Below are 21,137 nucleotides of genomic sequence, written 5' to 3' on the forward strand. Positions count from 1 at the left end.
TCACCGAAAGAGAGGGATTTCCGAATCAGTGTATGCGGATATTCGAGTATTTGCTGGCAGGGTATATTTGGCCTCGTCATTCGTCGTTCGAAATGATACGTAAATATGAATAACCCCGGCGTAATGAGGCGAAACTATTTACATCGTTATGATCTGTCGGCGAAATGCCATTAAACTGCATAATTGCCGTGGCAAACGTGGAACAGTTTGCCAATGTTGTACGCGCGATCGGAAACGCGAAAAACCGGTCGGAACAATGGTGACATTGATTTTCCATATACGTTCGCAGGTACGATCTGATGATCGGCGTTGTCCGGTCGGAAGCGTATTTCGCTTTAACGGCGGATGACGCGCAGTACGGGATCGAGGCTGACAGACGGACGAAGATTCTACGGGAGTTTGTGCGTAACACGTACACGTATCATCAAGCAGAGATCTTGGCGACGATAATCAACGAGTATACCGATTGGGAACGGCCTGTGCAGCATCCGGTGAACATAAAGTGAGAGCAACTATTCAGCTACAACAACTTTTCACGACAATTTCTCACGAAGAGAAAGTGACATTGCGATCCTTTGTCCTTCTGACTCTTATAATTACGACGAAAGTATTGTAAACGATATTTGTCATATTTATTCCCTAAAATTTATTTATTCTGAATATATATATTTTGCGATAGACGTTATTCCGTGAAGAAAGTGACGATGAGTGGAACAAATATCTTATTTGAGAATTTAAGACACATCTTGCGAAAATAGCAGTATGATACAATAGAACTTGATTCATTGATTCACTTTCGATTTCATTATTTCCTTACGATTTTTGTTAACCGTCACTTCTGCTCGATTTATGCGAATTCGCACGTTCGTTTCCGAGTAGTTTAAACGACGAAAAATAAATTTCCAAGACGATCTTCCTCTGATATTTCTTCAGAACGTAATTCGCTAATAAACAACAAGTAGAAATCTGTTGCACGATCTCAGTCGATCCGTTCGAATTGTCAACTAATCTATTAGTTCTACTTCTTTTCAAACTTCCTTCTACATTCCACCAGCTGAATGAAAGCATCTCTCCCCTTTTTTTACCTCGCAGAGACGAAACCTTGGAGGCTTTGGGGGACGCGAACACCGTGGCGCCGGCTACGAGAACGGCAGACCTTCACAGTCAATCCCATCGAAACTCCTACCTGTACGTGTTCGATTATCAGACGAAGTTCGGCGATTATCCACAGGTACGTTAACAACGATCCGCTTTTTCCAAGGAGACACGTAAACGGGTTGAAACGAATATTTTCTTTTTTTTTTTAGAAAATAGTGCGAAATGGCCCGTAATACAATCGGCAAGGCCAGTCATTAACCCACATCTCCGTACGTTTTATTACTAACGATGATACATCGCGCCATTTCTTTCGCCGTGCCTCCTCGTTCGTTCATATTTAAATCTCGTTCTTCAGGCCGTGCATCCGTTTTCGCCGTGACGTATCGTGATTCAACGGCGCAAAATGAAAGCCGGGTCTCTCTCTCTTTATTGTCGGCACAACGGGGCACAAAACTGTGGGAAAAAATTGCATTCGCGCGGCAAACAGTATCGCAAATCGATAAATCGCGTTTTTTGAAGGACTCGATCCTTACCCCGATGAGAATCCTTCTGTTGTTTTTTTTTTTTTTTTTTCTTTTGAACGTTGCTTGCCCCGCAAGCGAAATATTCTAGAGCGTTAATCAAAGGATAATAAACAAGGGGTTGCGAAACAACGCGAATTTTCGAGCAAATATTTTATTTGAGAAACAGCGGAAACGACTTTCAAGAAATTTGCATGGTTTTGCATTGTATTTTGCAACGGCGAGCTCTTCTTTTGTAATGGCGGTTTCGTGTTCCCCGCGGAGAGTTCATTCATTATCATAAGCACAAGCCCGACGAACCTGATGCAAATGAGATAAAATTTATTCCTCTGGTTAAATTGGGCAATCTCTTTCTGACGCGTTTCTACTCGGTGGAGACGAGAATCAACGCACGTTTCGCGGGAAACCACGCCGCAGGATACGAATCTCTCAATTCGACATTTTTTCTTTTTTACGAGCATCATTTTTTTTTTTTTTTTTTTTTACAGAAAAGAGGAAAAAAGAACACACGCGAGGAAAGATAAATCAATAAAGAGCGAAATGGGCAAATTGTTTCAATAAAACACTCTGGGAACTTAACATTGGAAAAATCCCTGTGAAAATTGTTAACGCAATCATCTTCTTTGCAGCGTAAAATTAGTTGAAATTCACTGTGAAAATTAGCAATTTCAACTATTTGAAACGTTTCACGGAGACGGATAATACATTCCATCTCGACGTTGAAATGAACGTAACTTCTTTATTCATCTCGGAATGTTGTAAAAATTTTATATCTTTAATCACGAAGGCAAATTGTAACACTGTAAATGCGAAAATTGAAAAATCTTGTCTTTTGTCGAAAGGTGTATATTTTTTGTCGAACAGTACATGCTTCCAAAGGCAATTTTTCAAGTTTGATATTTTGAAAGAAAATTTCGTTCAAAACAAAAGAGCAAAACTTCAAAGTCCAGAGTACACGTTTCAATAAAAATGGAATTTTGAAGATAATTTACTGTACACATGTCTAAAACATTACAAGTACCAAAAATAAAGTTTTTTATTTCAAATTCATATACTCTGGATTCTCGTTGAAAATAAAACGAAAATATTACGAATTACGCACATAATTACAACACATATTTTCTATAGAAAATACATCTTTTCTATAGAAGTAATCTAGGAGGAAATAGAATTGGCATTTACAATGCTTGCAAACTTCAACGAACGACAGATTGAGTTTTCTATGCAACAAACATGTACATGAAAGCCTCTGAAAAAGCAATTTTCTCTTTACTAAATTTCGACCGCATTAATACAAAAAGATAGAAAATTTTATGCTGCATTCTCCCTTATTGTATTGATTTATTATTAGCTTCATCCTCTCAAAGAATTTGATGTTTGGAAACGTTCTCTCCAAGTAATCAAATCAAAATTAATTCTGTTTTCGTTGTTTCGTTCATTAACATGAAAGAAAAGAGCTAAGCCGACAGCTTGAAATTCCGCTTCGAAGTAACGGAAGAAGGAAAAGCTTGTCAGCAAAGATTCGCGGTAATTCCCTGAGGTGGTTGCTACTTGTCTAAACCACCACGATATAATAGTCTACGTTTTCAACTGAAGCTCAGGTCACGGAGAGAATTTTTTTACGCAGCCGCTCGTTGGCATCCCGGTGATTTTTTTTTTGTCTAATTACCTCATTTTGCGGATAAAACATTGTACGAAAGGACGCTGCATGGGAGAATTTTCGACACCCAGCTGCAACTTTTTCCATTTCCCGTGTTGCACAAACTCGCAGAATACGCGATATGTACACAATGAGCGGGCGATATCGCACTGGGAAAACATTTTCGCGACCATACACGCTCTTGTACATTCTTTAATGTAACGTTCGAGGAAAAATGTAATAAGCGACGGTAACAGGTGGAGAAAAAACGATAGCTGCGATGGAAGAATTTCTGGGATGAAATTATGCGCATAACGCGGCCGCGTGTTCGAAGTACGGGGGGGAAATTTGGATTTAGAAAAATTCGTTTCATTTCGCCGGGGCAAAAATTGAAATGGCGATGATGTTTGCAAGATGAAAGCTTTCTGTTACGCGATGTGAAATATGCGCGTGAGGACGCAATTTTGGACGTATCAAAAAATTATTCGCGCATATATATATCAGAAATACTTGTAAATGCTCGTGCTTGAAACATGATTTTTTGACAATTGTCTAAACCAAATGGTCATAACGTCAAAACTGGAGAAAAATAAGGAGAAATTCACAATATGAAATTACCTTACACGTGAATCTTGTATGACTCTCGCACATAGAGAATTTAATCTATTTAAACTATTTATTGTCGATGAAAGAACTTACAAATTCAACTATTCATTCTTTCGTTGTAGATATTAAATTTGCCAGTTTTTTGTCGATCGTTCCACCGAGGAGGCGAAGATTAAATAACGATTCGTGCACTAGACACGAGCGTGTTCATTCGCTAGACATCCTACGATATTCATATCGTTGAGTTTCAATTTTAAATGAAATCTTGAAACGGACGTGTTTCATCAATTCATTTCGCCGAGCTCTCGGTCGATTTAACAAACGAGTTAAATTAACAAATGCTTGCTATCCAAAAATTTAAAAAAAAAACGATTCTCCCTCAATTTAAAAAAAGTGAAAAAGAAAATCGGTAAGGGATGCTCGATCGTTCTCACGAATTCTGACGGCGTTGACATCGCATCTCTGACACTCTTTTCACCCCTTTTCCCCTCGCTGCGCGGAAAACGGTGAAAAACAGTTCGAAACTGCGGCAGATGAATTTCCTGGCCGCGATTATATTATTACCGTGTGCACGTGGCACGTTACACGGTATATCTTGGACGCGTCGGTTCGCGCAGAGGAAGCGGATACGCGCGAGGGGAAATTGTAAAATTACGGGAGCGCGGCGACGCGCGAGATCGGCTGTGTGTCACGTTAGAACTCGGTGTTTCCGGTCGGAGTTTCGGTTCGCCGCGGATATACTCGGTTATCATCAACGCCGCCCGATAACGCTACCGATAATTTCCTGAACACAATTACGGCGACGAGCGAGCGAGCGGGGCGCCGGTGATAGTCGTTATTTAAATGGAATTGAAAAAGGAAACGCGCGCGGCTCGATATGGGCGACGTTAATTGCGGAGAAACCGCGCAACCGCCCGGTAATGAAATTAATTTCGCAGCGGTGTCGCAGAATTGCAGAATTTCGAAGAACGCCGGCTGTGGGAAGCGGGTGGGCGGGGGGGGGGGATAACTTCCGGAAAAGCTGGGCAACGGTCGGAAAATTGCTTCGTGTAACACGATGATGTACGCGTGTGCTACGAGGTTGCGAAAAGTTGACAAATAAATATAAACGCGTGAGGAGGTGGTCTCCACGGCGCGCAAGTAGAAAAAGCACGCATTGGTCGGACAGGCGTCCAGTCTGCTCTCCAAAACTAAAAGAACAGCGAAGAATTGTGACGTACGATTGGAATAAATTGTTGACCACGAAACCGTTAATTTTAATTTTGGAGGTTGTTCGTGAATGAAGTTACGACGTACATGTACATTGATGTGCAGCACAGAGAGATGTTTAGTGCAAGGAGATTTACTGTAAAATAAATTATCCATGATTAATGGACGTGTGATAATACGATTGTTTAAAAATTAATTTATTCTTTCAATACTCGCAGTTAGAGGTATTTGTTTGTTCCACTAATTTCCTGAGTAAACGAATTTTCGAGAGTAATTTGGACAGTTAGGAAGAAATTATTGGTGAAGCTTACGCTAGAGCGTGTCTCCATTATGGTTTAGTAGATTCAGTTATTACTTGCTTGGCGTTAAGTAGTTTTGGTAATGTCATATTAATAATTGATATAATTTATTTTTGTGTATTACATAAATATATTTAATTATATTTATATAATAACATAAATATAATATAGTATTAATATAATTTGGCAAAATGTTATTTTACCAAAAAGGCAGGTTCTGACGATACAGTATGAACATTTATTGGCACAGACCTGCTTTCGGTACACTTATCCTGTAACTACGACTTTACAAAATTAAAATTAACGGTTTCATGGTCAATATTCTATAAAATTAATTACATTTCTCTCGAGAAGTATCGATATGTCTTTAACATTTTTTTTTTTTTTCTTATTTTTGCGTACTGAACACACTGATGAAGTTTGATCGTTTAAACATGGAACATCCCTGTCGCTTCGCATTCCCGTCACTTTTAACAGTGTGGAAATAAACAATTGATCGTTAATGGGAACACGGTCACCAATGGGGGAAGGGGTGGGCATTTGCCCTGACCTGTTATTTACAACGGCGATCGAAACGACAGATCCAGTGGCATCGTGGGTTTTGTTCCGGTAAACGGAGAAGAAAAAGGAGGAATTGCGATCGAGAAAGGATTAATATTCAACGAACTCGCGCCTCGGGAGCCGAAGTAAAACGAAGCGTTCATCGATCGGTCATCGGCGGCAGTGTACACCCTGCCAAGGAACCTTCCATCGGCAAACGTTCGATTAATTAAAATCAAGCGAGCTCGCGCGAAATCACGGGCAAAGGACTGTCGGAAACCTCGAGACAAATTTACCTTTTCTATCTGTGCTGAACATTTCCAAAGTGACGACGATCCCCCGGGTTTTTAAGAGAGTCTCGACGGACGGTTTTCCCTTCCCTGTCGCTGCCGCGGAAAAATTTCACTCCCCTCCGCCGTTACTTACTCACGTGCGCCGAGTTTGCAAACACGAGCTGTGTACGCGTCGCCGTCAAAGCGGAGGCTGTGCAAAGACAGAGTGGCAGCGGAATTTAGATTAAAGTTCCGTTTGCCAATTACGCGTGTATACAGACGGCTTAAAAGGCCCCGGTAATTGAGGGGAAACACGGTGAAAAATTTCTAAGGTCCCGCGTGTTCGTAACACCCGTAAAGACCGCGCGATTTTCTTATTAACGGTAGCGCCTCTCGCCGGAAGGCCCGAAGTCTCTCGTCGTGGCAAGTCGAAGAAAGAAGATCGGCTATCGGCACGCGTTGCCGAGATTATCGTTACCCGCGACAACTTCCCCAGTAATATTTGCCCTTTGATAGAACAGAACTGCCGAGTTTTCTAAAGGCTTTCCAGCTATCTCGAGTCGAGAACCGAGTTTGACCGTCGGAGAAATCTCCTTGGCCTTTTACTTTCACGGTGAGATCATTTTCAAAGATCAAAGAGTTAAAAAAAAAAAAAAGAAGAAGAAGAGGAAGAAGAAGAAAAAGGGAGGGGAGAGCAGAAAACGGAAGAGGAAAGCCGCGAACGATCGAGTGGGCGTATTTAAAGTTTCGAAGAATTTCCCGATCGTTCCTGCTTGAAACGTTTCGCTCGAAACTACCGTCAATCGCCGAGTTTTCTTTGAAAAAGAGAAGCTCCTCGAATGATTATTCTTGGAGAGAGGGCGGTCGATAACGGTGACTCGAAAGCCAGAGGGAGCAGAGGGGAGAGGGAGAGGACAATCGGCCGTTAATATTGAAATCGAACTCGTTAATAGATTTCCATAACTAATAATTAACGGGTTTCGGTGCTGGCACGTCGAATAATTTGCATTTATAATTCACGATTTACCGAGCTATCGTCCGAGTAATCGGTGAAAATTGGGAAAAACGGGCTGTGCGCCGCGCTTCGTTTCACCATCGATTTTAAAATCGCCCGGTCAAACATCGTTAAATATTTCGCTCGCGAATATCAATAGCTGGAGATTTCCGGGAACTTTATTCCCCTCGTTCTCTTTTCTCTCTCTCTCTCTCTCTGCGAAAATAAGATCGACTGGAAATTAGAAGCATTTCGTTAACCTGCTCTCGAGACTGAAATTAACTTCCTCCGAGAAAACAAATTTTTACTTCGCAGAAACGCTGCTGAAAGTTTCTGAATTTCAAGGAAACGACGTTCCCGCCGTCGAGAATTCGGTTACCTCGCCAAGTGAAACTTTCATCGTTGAAAATATTTAAAAAAAAGAAGAAAAAAAAAGAGAGAGGAGAACGAAGAGCCGGGAACGACCGGCGAGAGAAAATCCGGCAATGTGTACACGAGAGTTCGTACGGTTGGAAACAACGGTAATGAGATTACCGTTAAAGTTAATTATCATAAGGAGCCAGCGTGCATAACAACACGCTGAGGTATAAGTTAATCAGAAAAGAATTAAAACACCAGGTACAGAGATTGGTCGGGATTTTAACTGGGGCTCGTAGCTGCACACGTCGCTGCGGGCGTAATTCTTTTGATCGTGTAAACACGTTCGAACACCTCGAAACACGCGAATTCGATTCGAATCTCCATTGCTGCCTCGAAACGTTCACGAATAGCAGATTGGCTACGCCATCGTCCTGATTAAATTAAGGCAACGAGGATAAATTAAGGAACTTTTAACTTGAATCTTTCGTTTGCATGGAGAGCGTGCTAGAAGCGTTGAAGTTATAAATTTCTTCGGACGTGATTCCAGCGATCTTGTATCAGCAAGACTTTTTAAACCATCGACGAGTTCGAAACTTCGCAATTTTTCATTTTTTCATACGAGAAATAAAAGGAGCGAGCGAGCGAACGAAACGTTACAGATAGAGGTGTGCGAGAACCCGATGATCGGACCGGGTTCCTGAAAATTTCGAGATTCCCAAAGGAATCGGGTTGCCCGAAAAAGTCGAGATTCCCGAAAATTTCGAGAACCTGGCTGTCGTTTCTCGAACTACAATGCTAGGTATAGCACCTACAAAATATATAAATACACAGTTCAATTTCTTCTGCCAGTAAAGTTATTGGAAACACGGATTCTAAGAATCGTCTGACCTGATGTATACAAACGTTTGACTGCGTGCTTAGTACTTGGATATTATGTACGCTGTCGAGCAGTATTGCTGAGAAACTCGGGCAGTTCGGACGCATATTTCAAAATCTGTGTGAATTTAATAAAGACTAAAAATCTTTAAAACCAATGTCGAGTGATAGCGAGAGTAAAATTGTGATAGCTGGAAGTAGTGCAGAAGAAGATCGTGAAAAGGAAGAAGGTAAAGAGAAGCTCTGTTTGGGAACACTTTCCAGAAAAAGATGATACAAAGGCGGAATGCACGCATATAAAAATTTTCACTCGTTTATTGTTTCAAATTGCAAGGAATAAATATATTATGTAACTATCTTTTCCGTTGTTGTAAATAATATAATTTAATTATTATAAATGAATTGTTCAAACTATGAAATAATGCTTGGAAGTTCAATCACTGCTTGAATTGCTATAAATAAAGTTAGTTTTTTAAATAATATACAAAAACATCATCGAAATGCATTATTTTACAATTTGAATAATTCATTTGAAACAATTAAATTATTTTAAATTAGTTTCTTCAATATTTCTAGACACTATTTTATAATTTTCACAATTTTTATATTACGGTTAAACAGTTAAATTAATTATTTCATTCAATAAGTCAACGTCATTTCTTTTAAGTACATTGTTCAAGATTCTTATAAATTATTAGTTAAATATTTTAAATAACACTTAGAAATATTACAGAAGGGAATTTATTGTTTAATTGTTGCAAATAAATTATTAGAAATATTAGATAATGTTTAAACAATTGGAATATTCAGAAATATTATTTAAAAATTCACTTCGAATGTTTAATCGATGTACACACGATGAAGGTTCAACTTATAATGACTTTTTTCGCTGCTCAACCATCAGATAAAGATAAAGTCAGCGATGCACAACAGATGGTAGTCATTGTCAATACTTCAAAAGTCACTATTTCTACGTATGACTGCGTGCTTAGTACTTATGACATTATGTACGCTGTTGAGCAGTATCGCTGAGAAATTCGGGAAGGTCAGATGTATATTTTAAAATCTGTGTAAATTTAATAAATAAAGATTAAAAATCTTTTTAAAAACCGTCAAGTAATAGTGAGAGTAAAGTTGTGGTAGCAGGAAGTAGCGCAGAAGATATCGTGTAAAGGAAGAAGGTAAAGAGAAGCTCTGTTTGGGAACACTTTCCAGAAAAAGATGATACAAAGGCGGATTGTCACGATGAATTTAAAACTAGGTATGCAAATACTACTGGTTTATTACGCCATTTGAAACATATACATCCAAACAGAAGTACGTGTACTAGAAAAGAAACTTAATCGATATAAAATTTCGCATGTACAAAATTAAACCAAAAGATATAACAGAAAGAATTGATGGATGATGGTTCTAAATCTGCGACCTTTCGATATAGTTGAAGGCGTGGGCTTTAACGAATTATTTAAGCTTGTTCCCAATCCTTTCCCGGCTCTTTCGAGAATCTTGAAATTTTCGGGTACCCATCCCGAAAAAATTTCGTGTCCCGATCCGTCCCGATATTTCAGGTTCTCGCACATCTCTAGCTACAGAAAACGAAAGCTTCGGAAATCGCTTTAACCCGAACGATCGTCGGCCACTAAACTTTTTAGTGTGAAATAAAAGTTGCGAAGAACGAGGGGAAAATAGGAGTCAGACAACATGCAAAGCGTTGTCTCGCGTTTTGAGATGAAAGACGTCACCACGAAAGCAGGTGAGAGAGTGTGCTTAAATTTAAATTTAAATTCAAATTCATCGATTGACGTCCAAACGTCCAATCGTTTCTGCAATAACCATAGAGAAAAGCGTCAAACGTCTCCCGATAAAATCGTACAATTCGTACCGGAAGAACGTGTTCGCCTTTCTCCGATTCGCGACTGCGCTTTGTGTCATAAATCGTACGTTTCAGAGCGAAAATTTATACGAAGATACGCACGAAAAGGAAACGTAGGAAAGAGTCGTGTAACATCGACTAGGCCCTACGTTATCGCTTCCGCGATAATTTCAGGAAAAGTATCAACGCGATTTCTCATTCTCGGAAGAATGTCACGATGATACCTTTCCACGTGTTTGTTTCACGTCACGGTCAGCGATCCGCGAAAAAATTGCAAATTCAGCAACGACGTCGATTACGATCCAGCGAGGGTCTTCGTTGGCATTCGCGCGCAAAACGAAAAAGTAGAGAACAGTCGCAGAGAGAGAGAGAGAGAGAGAGAGAGAGAGAGAGAAGCGGAGGCCGCGCAGCGTGGAAGATTTAAAAAAAAAAGAAGCGGGGGAGGAGGACCAATATCATCTATGTAGCGCGTATCAAAGGCTGGGAGAAATTCAAAAGAAAATCTTGCATTCCCGCGCCGGCGAAGGAGAAGGAAAATAAACCGCATGGAAAAATGTCCATTATAAAAATTCCAGGTCTTTCTCCCATGGAAGACACGAGAAACTATCCCTGGAAGCTCCGGCCGAGTTCTCGAATAGACAATAGAAACGGTTCGTTCGTCTCGTTCGTTTTCGTGGCGGCACGCTCGCGGTGTCCAGCGGTGGTGGTGAGTCGGACGTATCGATTACACCTGGCCCGAGGAGGGTAGGAAAGAAAGGAGCCGGACGAGTGGAAGAGGGTTCTTTGGCCATGTGCGAAAGGATACGGAAGACTCGCGAAAACGAAACGGAGTAGAGAGCGGTGGATGGGAGAAAGATGCAAGAGACGGGTCAGGGAAACTCGGGGAATAAAATTCAATTCGGCAAAACTCGTTGAGGCCGGTAAACAATGGCAGTTTCGTAATTAAAACGGACGAAAAAATACAGAGTGGCGGACACGGTGATGAAAGCGGCTGAACAAATAGAGACGTTCGGTGTTTCGGGGCATAATTACACAGCCAATCTGTAAAAGGGCGCGGCGAAAATAAAAAAAAAAAAAAAGTGGAGGAAAGGGGGATGTAAAATTATTTAATAACACGAGGCACGAGTTTGCGGGAAATAGAAAAGGGATGATGATTTATGGCGAAATGAAACGTAATGAATAATCTTGTATGTTGCGTCAGTATTGTTTTCTAATAGAATTTTGGTATAATACTTGTGCTTTGGTAAGCAAATCTTCTTGCAATTGTGAGAAATAAACACGTATGTGTAAAATAATTTTAATTTAAAGATAGAAAAATTTAGTGCAAAATTGCTTTTGGTAAGTAAATCGACTGGTAGACTTTTTCATGTGTATTATTACATGTGTATTATTACATGTGTATTATTATTTTACGTGGTTTTTATAATTGCAAAAAGTGCAATATAATACGATATTTAAAACATACATAAATATAAAATGCAATAAAATACGAAATACAGTGTTTTTCTAGAATTACGTTTACTGGTAAATGTAATACTCTGATGAGTGACAAATATGTCACAGATATAATTCTTCTCAATCCACAAATGAAAACAGCAAATGAAAATAATGAGGATGTGTTTCCTTATGATGAAAGAAATTCAAGCAGTTAGAACCATTTAAAATAGTTTGAAGTACAAAAAGATACTTGCCAAAATGACAGTTTTCTTACTCGAAAATCATAAAAATGAATTAAAGAGGAAAAATAGAAAAAACATCGAAAAGGAGACATACGGTACAATCTATGATTCGACGAAATTTACAGTACAAACTATTCGTTGAAAGATCTCGAAATCTGTCCGTCACAGGGCTGAAAGTTTATCTAACAATTTCACCGGTGCGATGATGGCGTTGCAGAGAAGATTTCGCGATTGATATCCGCGAGACGTTTCAATCTTCAGAAATGCATTCGACGAGAATCTTTGTTTAAATATAAATCACGAAGATGGTAGAGTGATTAGAGTTTGATAGCGTTTGCCAAGTGCTTTGTGCGAGAACGGAGAACGCGGAGACTCGTTCGTTTCCTCGGAAAATTGAAAATAAGCTGGGGCAACCGTTTCGGTGAAGTGCAACGAACTACGAGATTTTCAAAAGGCAACAAAGACTCGCGCCGTGGATCGATAAGGAAAATATTAGGAAGGAAACGAAGCCGGTACAAAAGATGCAGAGGGTCTCCATTACTACGGCACAGGCTCAAAGGAAATTTTCGAACCTGCAAGTTTCGATCTCGGTCAAACGAATCGTCTTTATTTCTTCTTTTCTGAACTCGGCCCGAAAAATACATCCGATCTAGAGGAAACCCGCCTGTCGATGATATACGAAACAACCGTCGCGTCGTCCTGTTTGCAAATTGGTTCTAATATGTCTGACCGCTTTCCAAGCGCTTTGTTCTTTATTCTACAGAGTGAGTCATTTCACTGTGCCACCTAAATTTACGTGTAAACTGTTTATTATATAAAAAGTATTTATTATGTAAAAAAAAAAAAATACTTTAAACACGGAAGTTGTTCGATGTGTAGCAAAGTGTATAATATAACAGTTATTATAGTTTCTTGACAATTCAAAATACGAAGGTGTTTTAGAATCTTTGCATTATAATGTATAATATTTGGTCTTACGTTTCGAAAGAACTATTGAAGGCTAATATATTTTTTAATTATTTTTCATCATTTGTCTAATACTAAATGCTGTCCATTGCATTAAATCACAAGTACTTAGGCAATCAATCAGAAAGTATAATATACGTTCAAATGTTTTCGAAGTGAAATCATTACATGTTCTAATGATATGAGTCTTCATGTCTTTAGATTATTGTCAACAACTCGCGATGAGCTTCGTTTTAAGACAGTGATCAAGTAGTTTTCTAAATAATTTGCAAGATTAAGTAGTTTGGGAATTAAATAATTTACAATTTAAACTGAAGTAACTCGGTTAATGATGACTCAGTCTATATAATTGCAAAATTTTTCAAACAAACGTTGAATGTCAAACGTTATGTCAAACAAATGTCTACCGTTACCGCTTCCATTTTTTTAACATGTCAGTAAATTCATTCGTCGCAGTTCCAAAAGAGAAGGATATTTATGCTGCAAACAATTCATGCGGAACTAAGTGTCGAAATAGTAAAGGATTTACCACGCGAGCACAAGGCTCGTATTTTACGACGATACTCTTGTTTCCGTGTGTTTTTCAACGTGCTTTTACTTCCTCTTCGAGTGAAATTAAATGTACATTACGTCTTGCGTCTCTCGTAAAATGCTTGTAAAGTGCTGCTCGTATTCGTCGTGTTGAAGACTGATGAAGTAGTTTTAATAAATGTCGTGAATTTTATTAAAAAAAGAAAGAAAACAGCAAGAAATGATGATGTTTCAACGAATCAAAATCAGTGAGTAAATAGAAGATCGCGTATCATTGATTTTTGTAAAAAGCAGAGGGATGAGAAATGGGAGACGTTTCTTTGCCTCTGGAACGAACGATCGTTCAGAGAAGAACGCTTCAACGAAAGATCGCTTCGAAAAGGAAGCGATTGCTTTCCCCACGGTCAAGTCGAGCGACTAAGGACCAAGAGTAATCTCGAAACCGAGCTGGTCGAGGACATATCATAACATGTTCATTCGATTCTTTCCAATCGTTCCCTCCCGTTTAAAATACGACCTGTGGCGTTAAAATGCCATCGATACTTTGCGACGAATTTGCTTTGCGAGTGTGACACATACGTGACGTATTTTCTAAACTAAAAAATTGCGGAAAGAGTGGACTACACGATATAAGACTCGTAATATAATATACAATATATTATTTGTAAACATTTGATTTGAACACAGGTCAAAGTTACTTCTTCTAAAATGAATCTTTCTAAAATAAAGGTAATAATTCCAAATTACTGTTATTTGATTAATTTTATTTCAAATAAAATTGCTCAACCTTGCCATGGATGTTTATAAATGATAAAGAGAATTCCAGGATGGAAGAAAAGACGTAAACGAGGATGCACGAAATCGCACACCGACGGCAACATTCGCAGAAACGCGTCTCGGATAAATATATTATAACATAGATTATTTCAAGAGCAATAATCTTGATAAAAATTGAAATAAATCTTCTATACGCGCCTGTTAATCTTAAATTTTCAATCCGTCCCGATTGATCTCTATTTCCAGTGGTTCTGTCTTTTACGGACAGAAATAATGCATCTGAGAAACAAGGCTCACGAATTTTTCATTTACAGAGACCAGGCTGCATCCACGGCGAGGATCTGCCGTATTTTTTCGGTGCGCCGTTGGTAGGTGGCCTATCTCATTGGCCGAAGAACTACACGAGGGCAGAGGTCGCCCTGTCTGAAAGCGTGATACTCTATCTGACGAATTTCGCACGCACCGGGTGAGCCGTGAAATAAATAATTTCGCGTAACGTAGCGAAGCTACGTTTCCCGGTTGTGTTTCGAAACGAGAAATTAACGGTCGATCTGTGTGCACAGAAATCCGAACGAGGGGATGCCAGACGTAGGACCGCTGAGACCTGAGAGAACAAAGTTCAAGAACATTGATTGGATCGCTTACGAATCGGTGCACAAGAAATACCTGAGCATAGGTGAGAGCTGAAATTGAGTTTCCCTCTCCCCCTCCCCCCGAACTTTTCGATCGATTCGTCAGTCACGAGGCGTTTCAAAGGTGGAAAGGTTTTTCCGTTTGTTGATTTTAATTAGAAAGAGTTTCATTTAAGTTGTTCCATTTAATTGGAATATTGATAGGAGTAACTTACTCCTCGTCAATTCGGTATAACTTTAATTTAATTATTAAATTAAGATTAAAAGTCCAGTTGAAGATTAAATAAGAGAGAAGTCTAATAAATGAAGAAACGAGCAAACACCGATGAACGAATAAGTAAATTTACGAGCGCAAGTTGCTTCATCGCGTTCAATCGTCATCAAGAATTCAAGTTATGGCGGCAAGATGGCCGGCAACTGGAAGGAAATCAACGTTGGACGACTCGCTCGCTGTCTCGGAAAGTGTTCGATTCCCACGGATTCTAATTCCCCTCGTAATCTCGGCTCGCTAGAGTTTCCAATTAGCTTCAGTTTTCAGAATTCCGCGTCAGCACGAACCTCGAGGCTCAGAGACATTAACCGTTCGGAGGCGAAGTAAACGTTTCTCGTTAAGGATGTTCGAGCCTCTGCCCGGCAGAACTGCCGAGTGAAACGAACGAGAACAAAAAAGAGAGAGAGAGAGAGAGAGAGAGAGAGAGAGAAAAAGAAAAGAAAAGATGAAGAAAGAAATCGTTTTCGGAGCCGTTCCCTTCGCTCGGGAGAAATCCCTGCGTCTCGTTTCGAGATAGAGAACCGAGAAACTATTATTTAATCCGATTAGCCTGCGAACCGTGTATAATGAACGTAGTCTTGCAGGGCTGTCACGCATCTCGCACGTGTTGCTAAGAGGATCAGCGAAAATTTATTTGCATAATTCTCGTTTTCATCGTGAAAACGGGGAGTAAGAATTCGCCCGGGAGAGCGGGGCGAGGCTCGCTTTTCCACTTTACCATACGATCCTTTGGATCGCGTCGCGACTTTGAAATGAAACGCCTATTGAAAACTGCATCCACCGTGGGACTCGCCCTTAACTGGCTCTAATCTCGAGCATCTTCTTGTTTCTACGTCCCGTTTTCGTTTTGCAAACGGAGAACGAGACGATAGATGGCGGAAAATGTAACTTCAAATATCACGTTGGTGTTATTTAGTCGTTGCTGTTACTCGATGGTTTATGCGAAAAATTCGTCTCTTTTCTTTCATCGTAATTTTACAAAAGTCGATACGAGCCAAGGCTCTTCGACTCCGATCTCCATCCAGTGAAACGAGAGAAGCGAAAAGAGTCGTCAGGCCGAGAGGGCGCAGGAGAACTCGCTCGCTGCGGAGCGCAGTGTGGCTCGAACTATGCCAGGCCGTAGCCGCGAGTAAAAAACTCGGCGCACAGTGAGCTTAAAGGGTGACTGTGCGACTCCGGCCGTTTCACCACCGTCGCCGAGTGCTGAAACTTTGTGCCGCGCTGACTAACGAAGCTGCCTTCTTTATGAGATTACCACGCGACAATAATTAATTACCCTGCTGTTAATATAAAAGAGTTCCGCCGGAGAGAAGGCTTTTCGAGGTTATCGTGCGAGTTGGTAGCGCGCAGTTGCTCGCCCGTTCCCTCTGAAAAAGCCACAAGTTTTCTCTCTTTCATTCGTGCCTGCCAGTTAACCCTTCCTCCTTATCGCTTTCGCTGACCCGTCTGAGACTTCATCCGTGTTTCCAGAGCTCAAGTCGAAGCTGAAGAACCACTACAGGGCGCACAGGCTCTCGTTTTGGCTGAACCTCGTGCCCGACCTCCACAAGCCGGGCTCCGACGACGTTCCGAGATCGCATCATCTTCTTGACACCGAACAGGTACCTTCAATTCTATTTCCATTCGATTGACAGTTCGTTCACTCTCGATGAATCTTCATAGATCTTTTCTGATCTAATTGCGTAGATCTTCAGAGATAATAGTCTCTTCTCTAGTTTAAAGAGAACTTTTTTTTTTTCTTGTACAAATTGATCGTGTTTCAGGTGCCGCCTAGATTCATCCAGAGGATACCGACGACGACACGGATGACCACGGCGGAAGTGACCATCACGGAGAAGACGCAAAACGTCTCGACAGCAATACCCAGCGAACTAGCGTTCGAAGACTCAACTGCCCAGCCGGAAGACGGATTCGCGGCTTACTCGACAGCCCTCAGCGTAACGATAGCGATCGGCTGTAGCCTATTGATACTCAACGTCCTAATTTTCGCCGGTGTGTACTATCAACGCGACAAGAGCAACCAGCACAATTGCTCAAAGAAGCGCCAGGAGAACGGACAGATGCCCAACAACATTTGCGGGGATCTGGACACGAAGACTGCCGAGAGACACCACATCCAACACATTCCGCCACCTGAGTTCGCGGACTTGCAGAACAACAGCTGCCACGTACCGATGCCGCCGCCACCGCCGAAAAACACGAAACCAGGGAAACCGGGACAGAACCTGATCATCAGTCCTAATCAGCTGCAGCAGGAGAGCATGGCGATGACCGGCACCGGGACGCTGAAAAAGGGCCACAATCATCAGCAGCAGGTGATGGACGAGCTGAGGGTTTGACTCCACGAGCACCTCGTGAGTGTGGCTGAACAATTACGAACGACTGACAGCGACGTGAAGTTCGAGGACGGTTTAAGCGAGGTGCTACTTCGACTTTTCGGCACTCGCTCATGCACTTGAGCGAGGAATACGCTCGAGGTTTGGAGGAAACGTTCTGAAGCCTTGTCGTGAAGTTCTTGGCAGTTCTAGGCAAACGAAAGGAGATCGAGGTACATCGAATTTATTGTAATACCGGATTATCTCCTACGAGACCTGTCGATACGAGTTCTGGTTCATCAATCATTTCTTTGTAATCCAGTAGAGGTAATGTTAATTCACGACAATGCGATGAACGTGCATTCGAGACGGTGCTTGTTGCTGACAAACTGATCCAAGTCCCTTGAACGATGTCGTTCGCCTGTGGTGAAATCTTGCGAGCATACGATAGAGAGACACGCGCGCAGAAGTGTCTGACCCGTTATCCTTTTTCTACTTACTCCGAGCAAGCGGAGACAAAGAAGAAAACCAACACGCGACCAACTGCCGAGAAATCGTATAGTAATTAACGATGTCTAAGTAGAATCTTCGATCCTTGAGGAAACATTGGAACTGTTTCCCGGCGATGGCTCAATCGATATCTCGAAACCATTGTTTTTCCTTTTGTAACTCTTCATACAGTCCAAAGGATCTTTTCCTTCTCTCTGATCGAAGAATCGAACCTTGTCGAGGATATTCTGTTGAACAAAAATGAGAAATCTGTAATTAACACGGCGTGAGAAGGTGAACATTCTGTTTCTGAGCGACGTTCACTTCGATATCAGGCAGAAAGAATCCACGTACGAGTCAGACAGATCTGCTCTTTCGAAAAGACGATAGATTCTCGGTCAGACTTCCGATTCGATGACTCGTACGTATTATTCGACTTCTCCTTTGTAGAAACGTTAGTTCCTTTCGAATAAAATCCGCTTGCATCATCGACGACATTCCAGTAGTCCGTGGAACTTCTCATTCTTCTTTTGTTAAACTAAATTAATCGAAGTATCTTCGATTGTCCCACGAAAAAAAAGAGAGAGAGAGAAAGATACAGAGCCTTGAATCGATCGTTCGATTATTTACGCTCTGTCACTGCCACGGGGAAACTCGAGCTCGTGCGACGAAATTCGAAGAGCTGAAAATAGTGTCGTTTGGCCTAGATGCTCAATAAAAATATTGCGAAACTAAAGGAACGAACGAAAATTTTTGAAAATAGGCACCGATGGCACCGATACGATTGAGATCTTGAATCAAACAGCGCCGTAAGGGGGTTCTTTTTTTTTTTTACTAATACGAAAGACGGGATTGAAGAAACACGATCAGCTTATGATAGATGATTTGTCACTAAAATTATACAACAGCATACTGCCAAAAATTGGAAGCGATACTTTTAGCTGGGAACGCGAAATACGTCGATACGAAAGATCGTTGATACAGTCGTACGTACAGTCGCGATTCGAGCAAGAAGGAAACAAGGAAACACGTGATTTTTGGTCCAATTTTTTTTTCTTTTTAGAGCGTCACTACGTCGGACATTCTAAAAAAAAAAGAAAAAAAAGAAAAAAAGAATATGGACAAACTGTACGAAAACAGGATGGATTTAGAACTGTAAATAATGATTAATTTAACTTAGTGATTCGTCGAGTCGTTTGTGGCGAAAATTTGGTGGTGTATGAAACGACGAAGAAACGAGGAATCCGATTGTAACTGCACTTGTGTCGAGTAACAAGATGGTGTGTCAGCGTAGAAGCACTGGACGTAATTTTAAATTTGTATATAATTGACATTACAATAAACTGTGTAAACAATTACAATTAGCCACGATATTCTAAATGTTTTCCTTCGACGAAGTTATTCGCCTACGATAATTACGAGTAATCCTTCACGCAACGAATTTCAGAGAATTAATTCCCTCCTGCATAAATGCATATCCGACTGAAAATGTTCGCGCAAAGGCTAACGAGTCTTTTTACAAAAATGAATCGGAAAAACAGATATTTTAAAAGCACATGATCTGCCAGTAGTTTTATTTATGAAACAGAAATTCCAATATTAAATGCAATACACGTAACGTTTCTGATATAATTAAAAGCATCGAAAGGGGAATATTCGATCGGAAAACTCTCGCGTAAACGAATAAAAAAAACGTACGCACTGTACGCTAATTATCAATTTCGAATATTCATATGAATGGTCAATCAATTAAACAAACGCGAGCACACGGAATTTCCTCCCGTTTTCACCATTTTTTACCGCGATACACAAGAACTAGTATCAAATAACGTCAGAAGCATTTTAATGTCGGGCTGCCTTTGATCTTCGTTATCACACTGATCGTAAAAATATATTCTTGATCGATCATTCTTCATCGAATATAAATTGCACAAATGAATACACTGATCGAATAATACGTGTCGAACGAGTCGATAAGTTTGTAAAGAGGTGTAATAAATTTTACCACTCCGTAATTCGATAAAACCATTCATTCGGATTTCCATATAACGTAAGTGCCTCTTTAAGGTTAATAAGAATCAGCTCATACTTCCAACTGAATTTATTAAACTGCATAATACAAAAAAGCTTCATCTATTTCGATCATATTAACTCCAATATTTCCGCTTAAATTAATCCAAATTAATGTTCCCCTTGCATCTTTATCCCCGCGAACTGTTCTCGGAGCGATAAAGCTTTATCAACGTGGATTCTGGTAATTCGTTTCAATCGCGAAGCAGCTTTCCATTCCAATTAACGTGGCTCCCGTTATATTTTTCGACGAATAGTTTTTGTACGAATCATCGGTTAACTCCGGAGTCCACGTAATCCGAATTTTTATTTGGTTTGTACGACTCGACCTCTGGGCTAACCCTCACCCGCACTGCCAACTTCCCATTCGAAATGTTCGGATTAATCGAATTTCACTGCCGCCGAATTAAAACACGCTCTTTTTATCAGGGTTTCTTATAACTTCGTTTTTAATTAGCGGCAATATTTGCCAGACTTACCCAATTATTCGCTCTCCACTCGACTCACCAACACGTTCACGTCAGCGGGAAAAGTTCGCCGGCGAAACGAGAAGTTGTTCCGCAGGCTTTCGCTGATTATACTCTTATTCTGATTGAAATTAGATTCGAGGAGAAAAAACGAGGAACGAGTGTATGAGAAAAAAAAGAAGAAGAAGAAGAGGGGGAGGGAAGGACGAGAGGGAGAGAGAGGAATTAAACAATCGATGTTCCCTCCTCGCGTTTTCACGGAACTTTCCGGTTTGTTGCTCCCATTGAATCGAAACTTCAACACAACCGGCTCCAATTTTATTGCACAAAGTTCCTTCCGAAGTCGAAACTTCGGAGGAACTCGATATTGACCTTCGATTGACCACCATTCCAGTCCTTTCGACCGGACGCAGGATCGTTCATTGGATCCAATGTTTATACTCTGCGAATGACCGAATGCGGGCCAGCAAACATTCTCTTCCAAGTATACCGTGGCGAACTACAAGTATCGCTGCAGTATTTGTTTACACTAGCGGTTCAATCAAGTTACGGCGCCATAGTAATTGGATTAAACAGGCCGTGCAGCCGCCACAGGAATTATCCATCATGATCCAATGTGACGAATTGCAGTCGAACGCGCTACGGATACGGAA

At 40.7% G+C, this 21,137-nt stretch overlaps 1 protein-coding gene across 1 annotated transcript in view; it reads left to right on the forward strand.

The window, feature by feature from the left end:
* Positions 1–19,305, forward strand: part of LOC122536380 (neuroligin-1-like) — a 63,064-nt gene extending 43,759 nt beyond the window's left edge. Inside the window, exons 5-10 of the mRNA XM_043668710.1 lie at positions 290–502; positions 1,093–1,231; positions 14,555–14,706; positions 14,804–14,916; positions 16,614–16,744; positions 16,907–19,305. Coding sequence (XP_043524645.1) covers positions 290–502; positions 1,093–1,231; positions 14,555–14,706; positions 14,804–14,916; positions 16,614–16,744; positions 16,907–17,482 — 1,324 coding nt within the window. The 3' untranslated portion in view covers positions 17,483–19,305. The remainder of the gene's footprint in view (positions 1–289; positions 503–1,092; positions 1,232–14,554; positions 14,707–14,803; positions 14,917–16,613; positions 16,745–16,906) is intronic.
* The last annotated feature ends 1,832 nt before the right edge of the window (positions 19,306–21,137 follow it).

This window comes from Frieseomelitta varia, unplaced genomic scaffold (genome assembly GCF_011392965.1).
Source record: "Frieseomelitta varia isolate USP_RPSP 00005682 unplaced genomic scaffold, Fvar_1.2 scaffold_827, whole genome shotgun sequence".
NCBI lineage: Eukaryota > Metazoa > Arthropoda > Insecta > Hymenoptera > Apidae > Frieseomelitta > Frieseomelitta varia.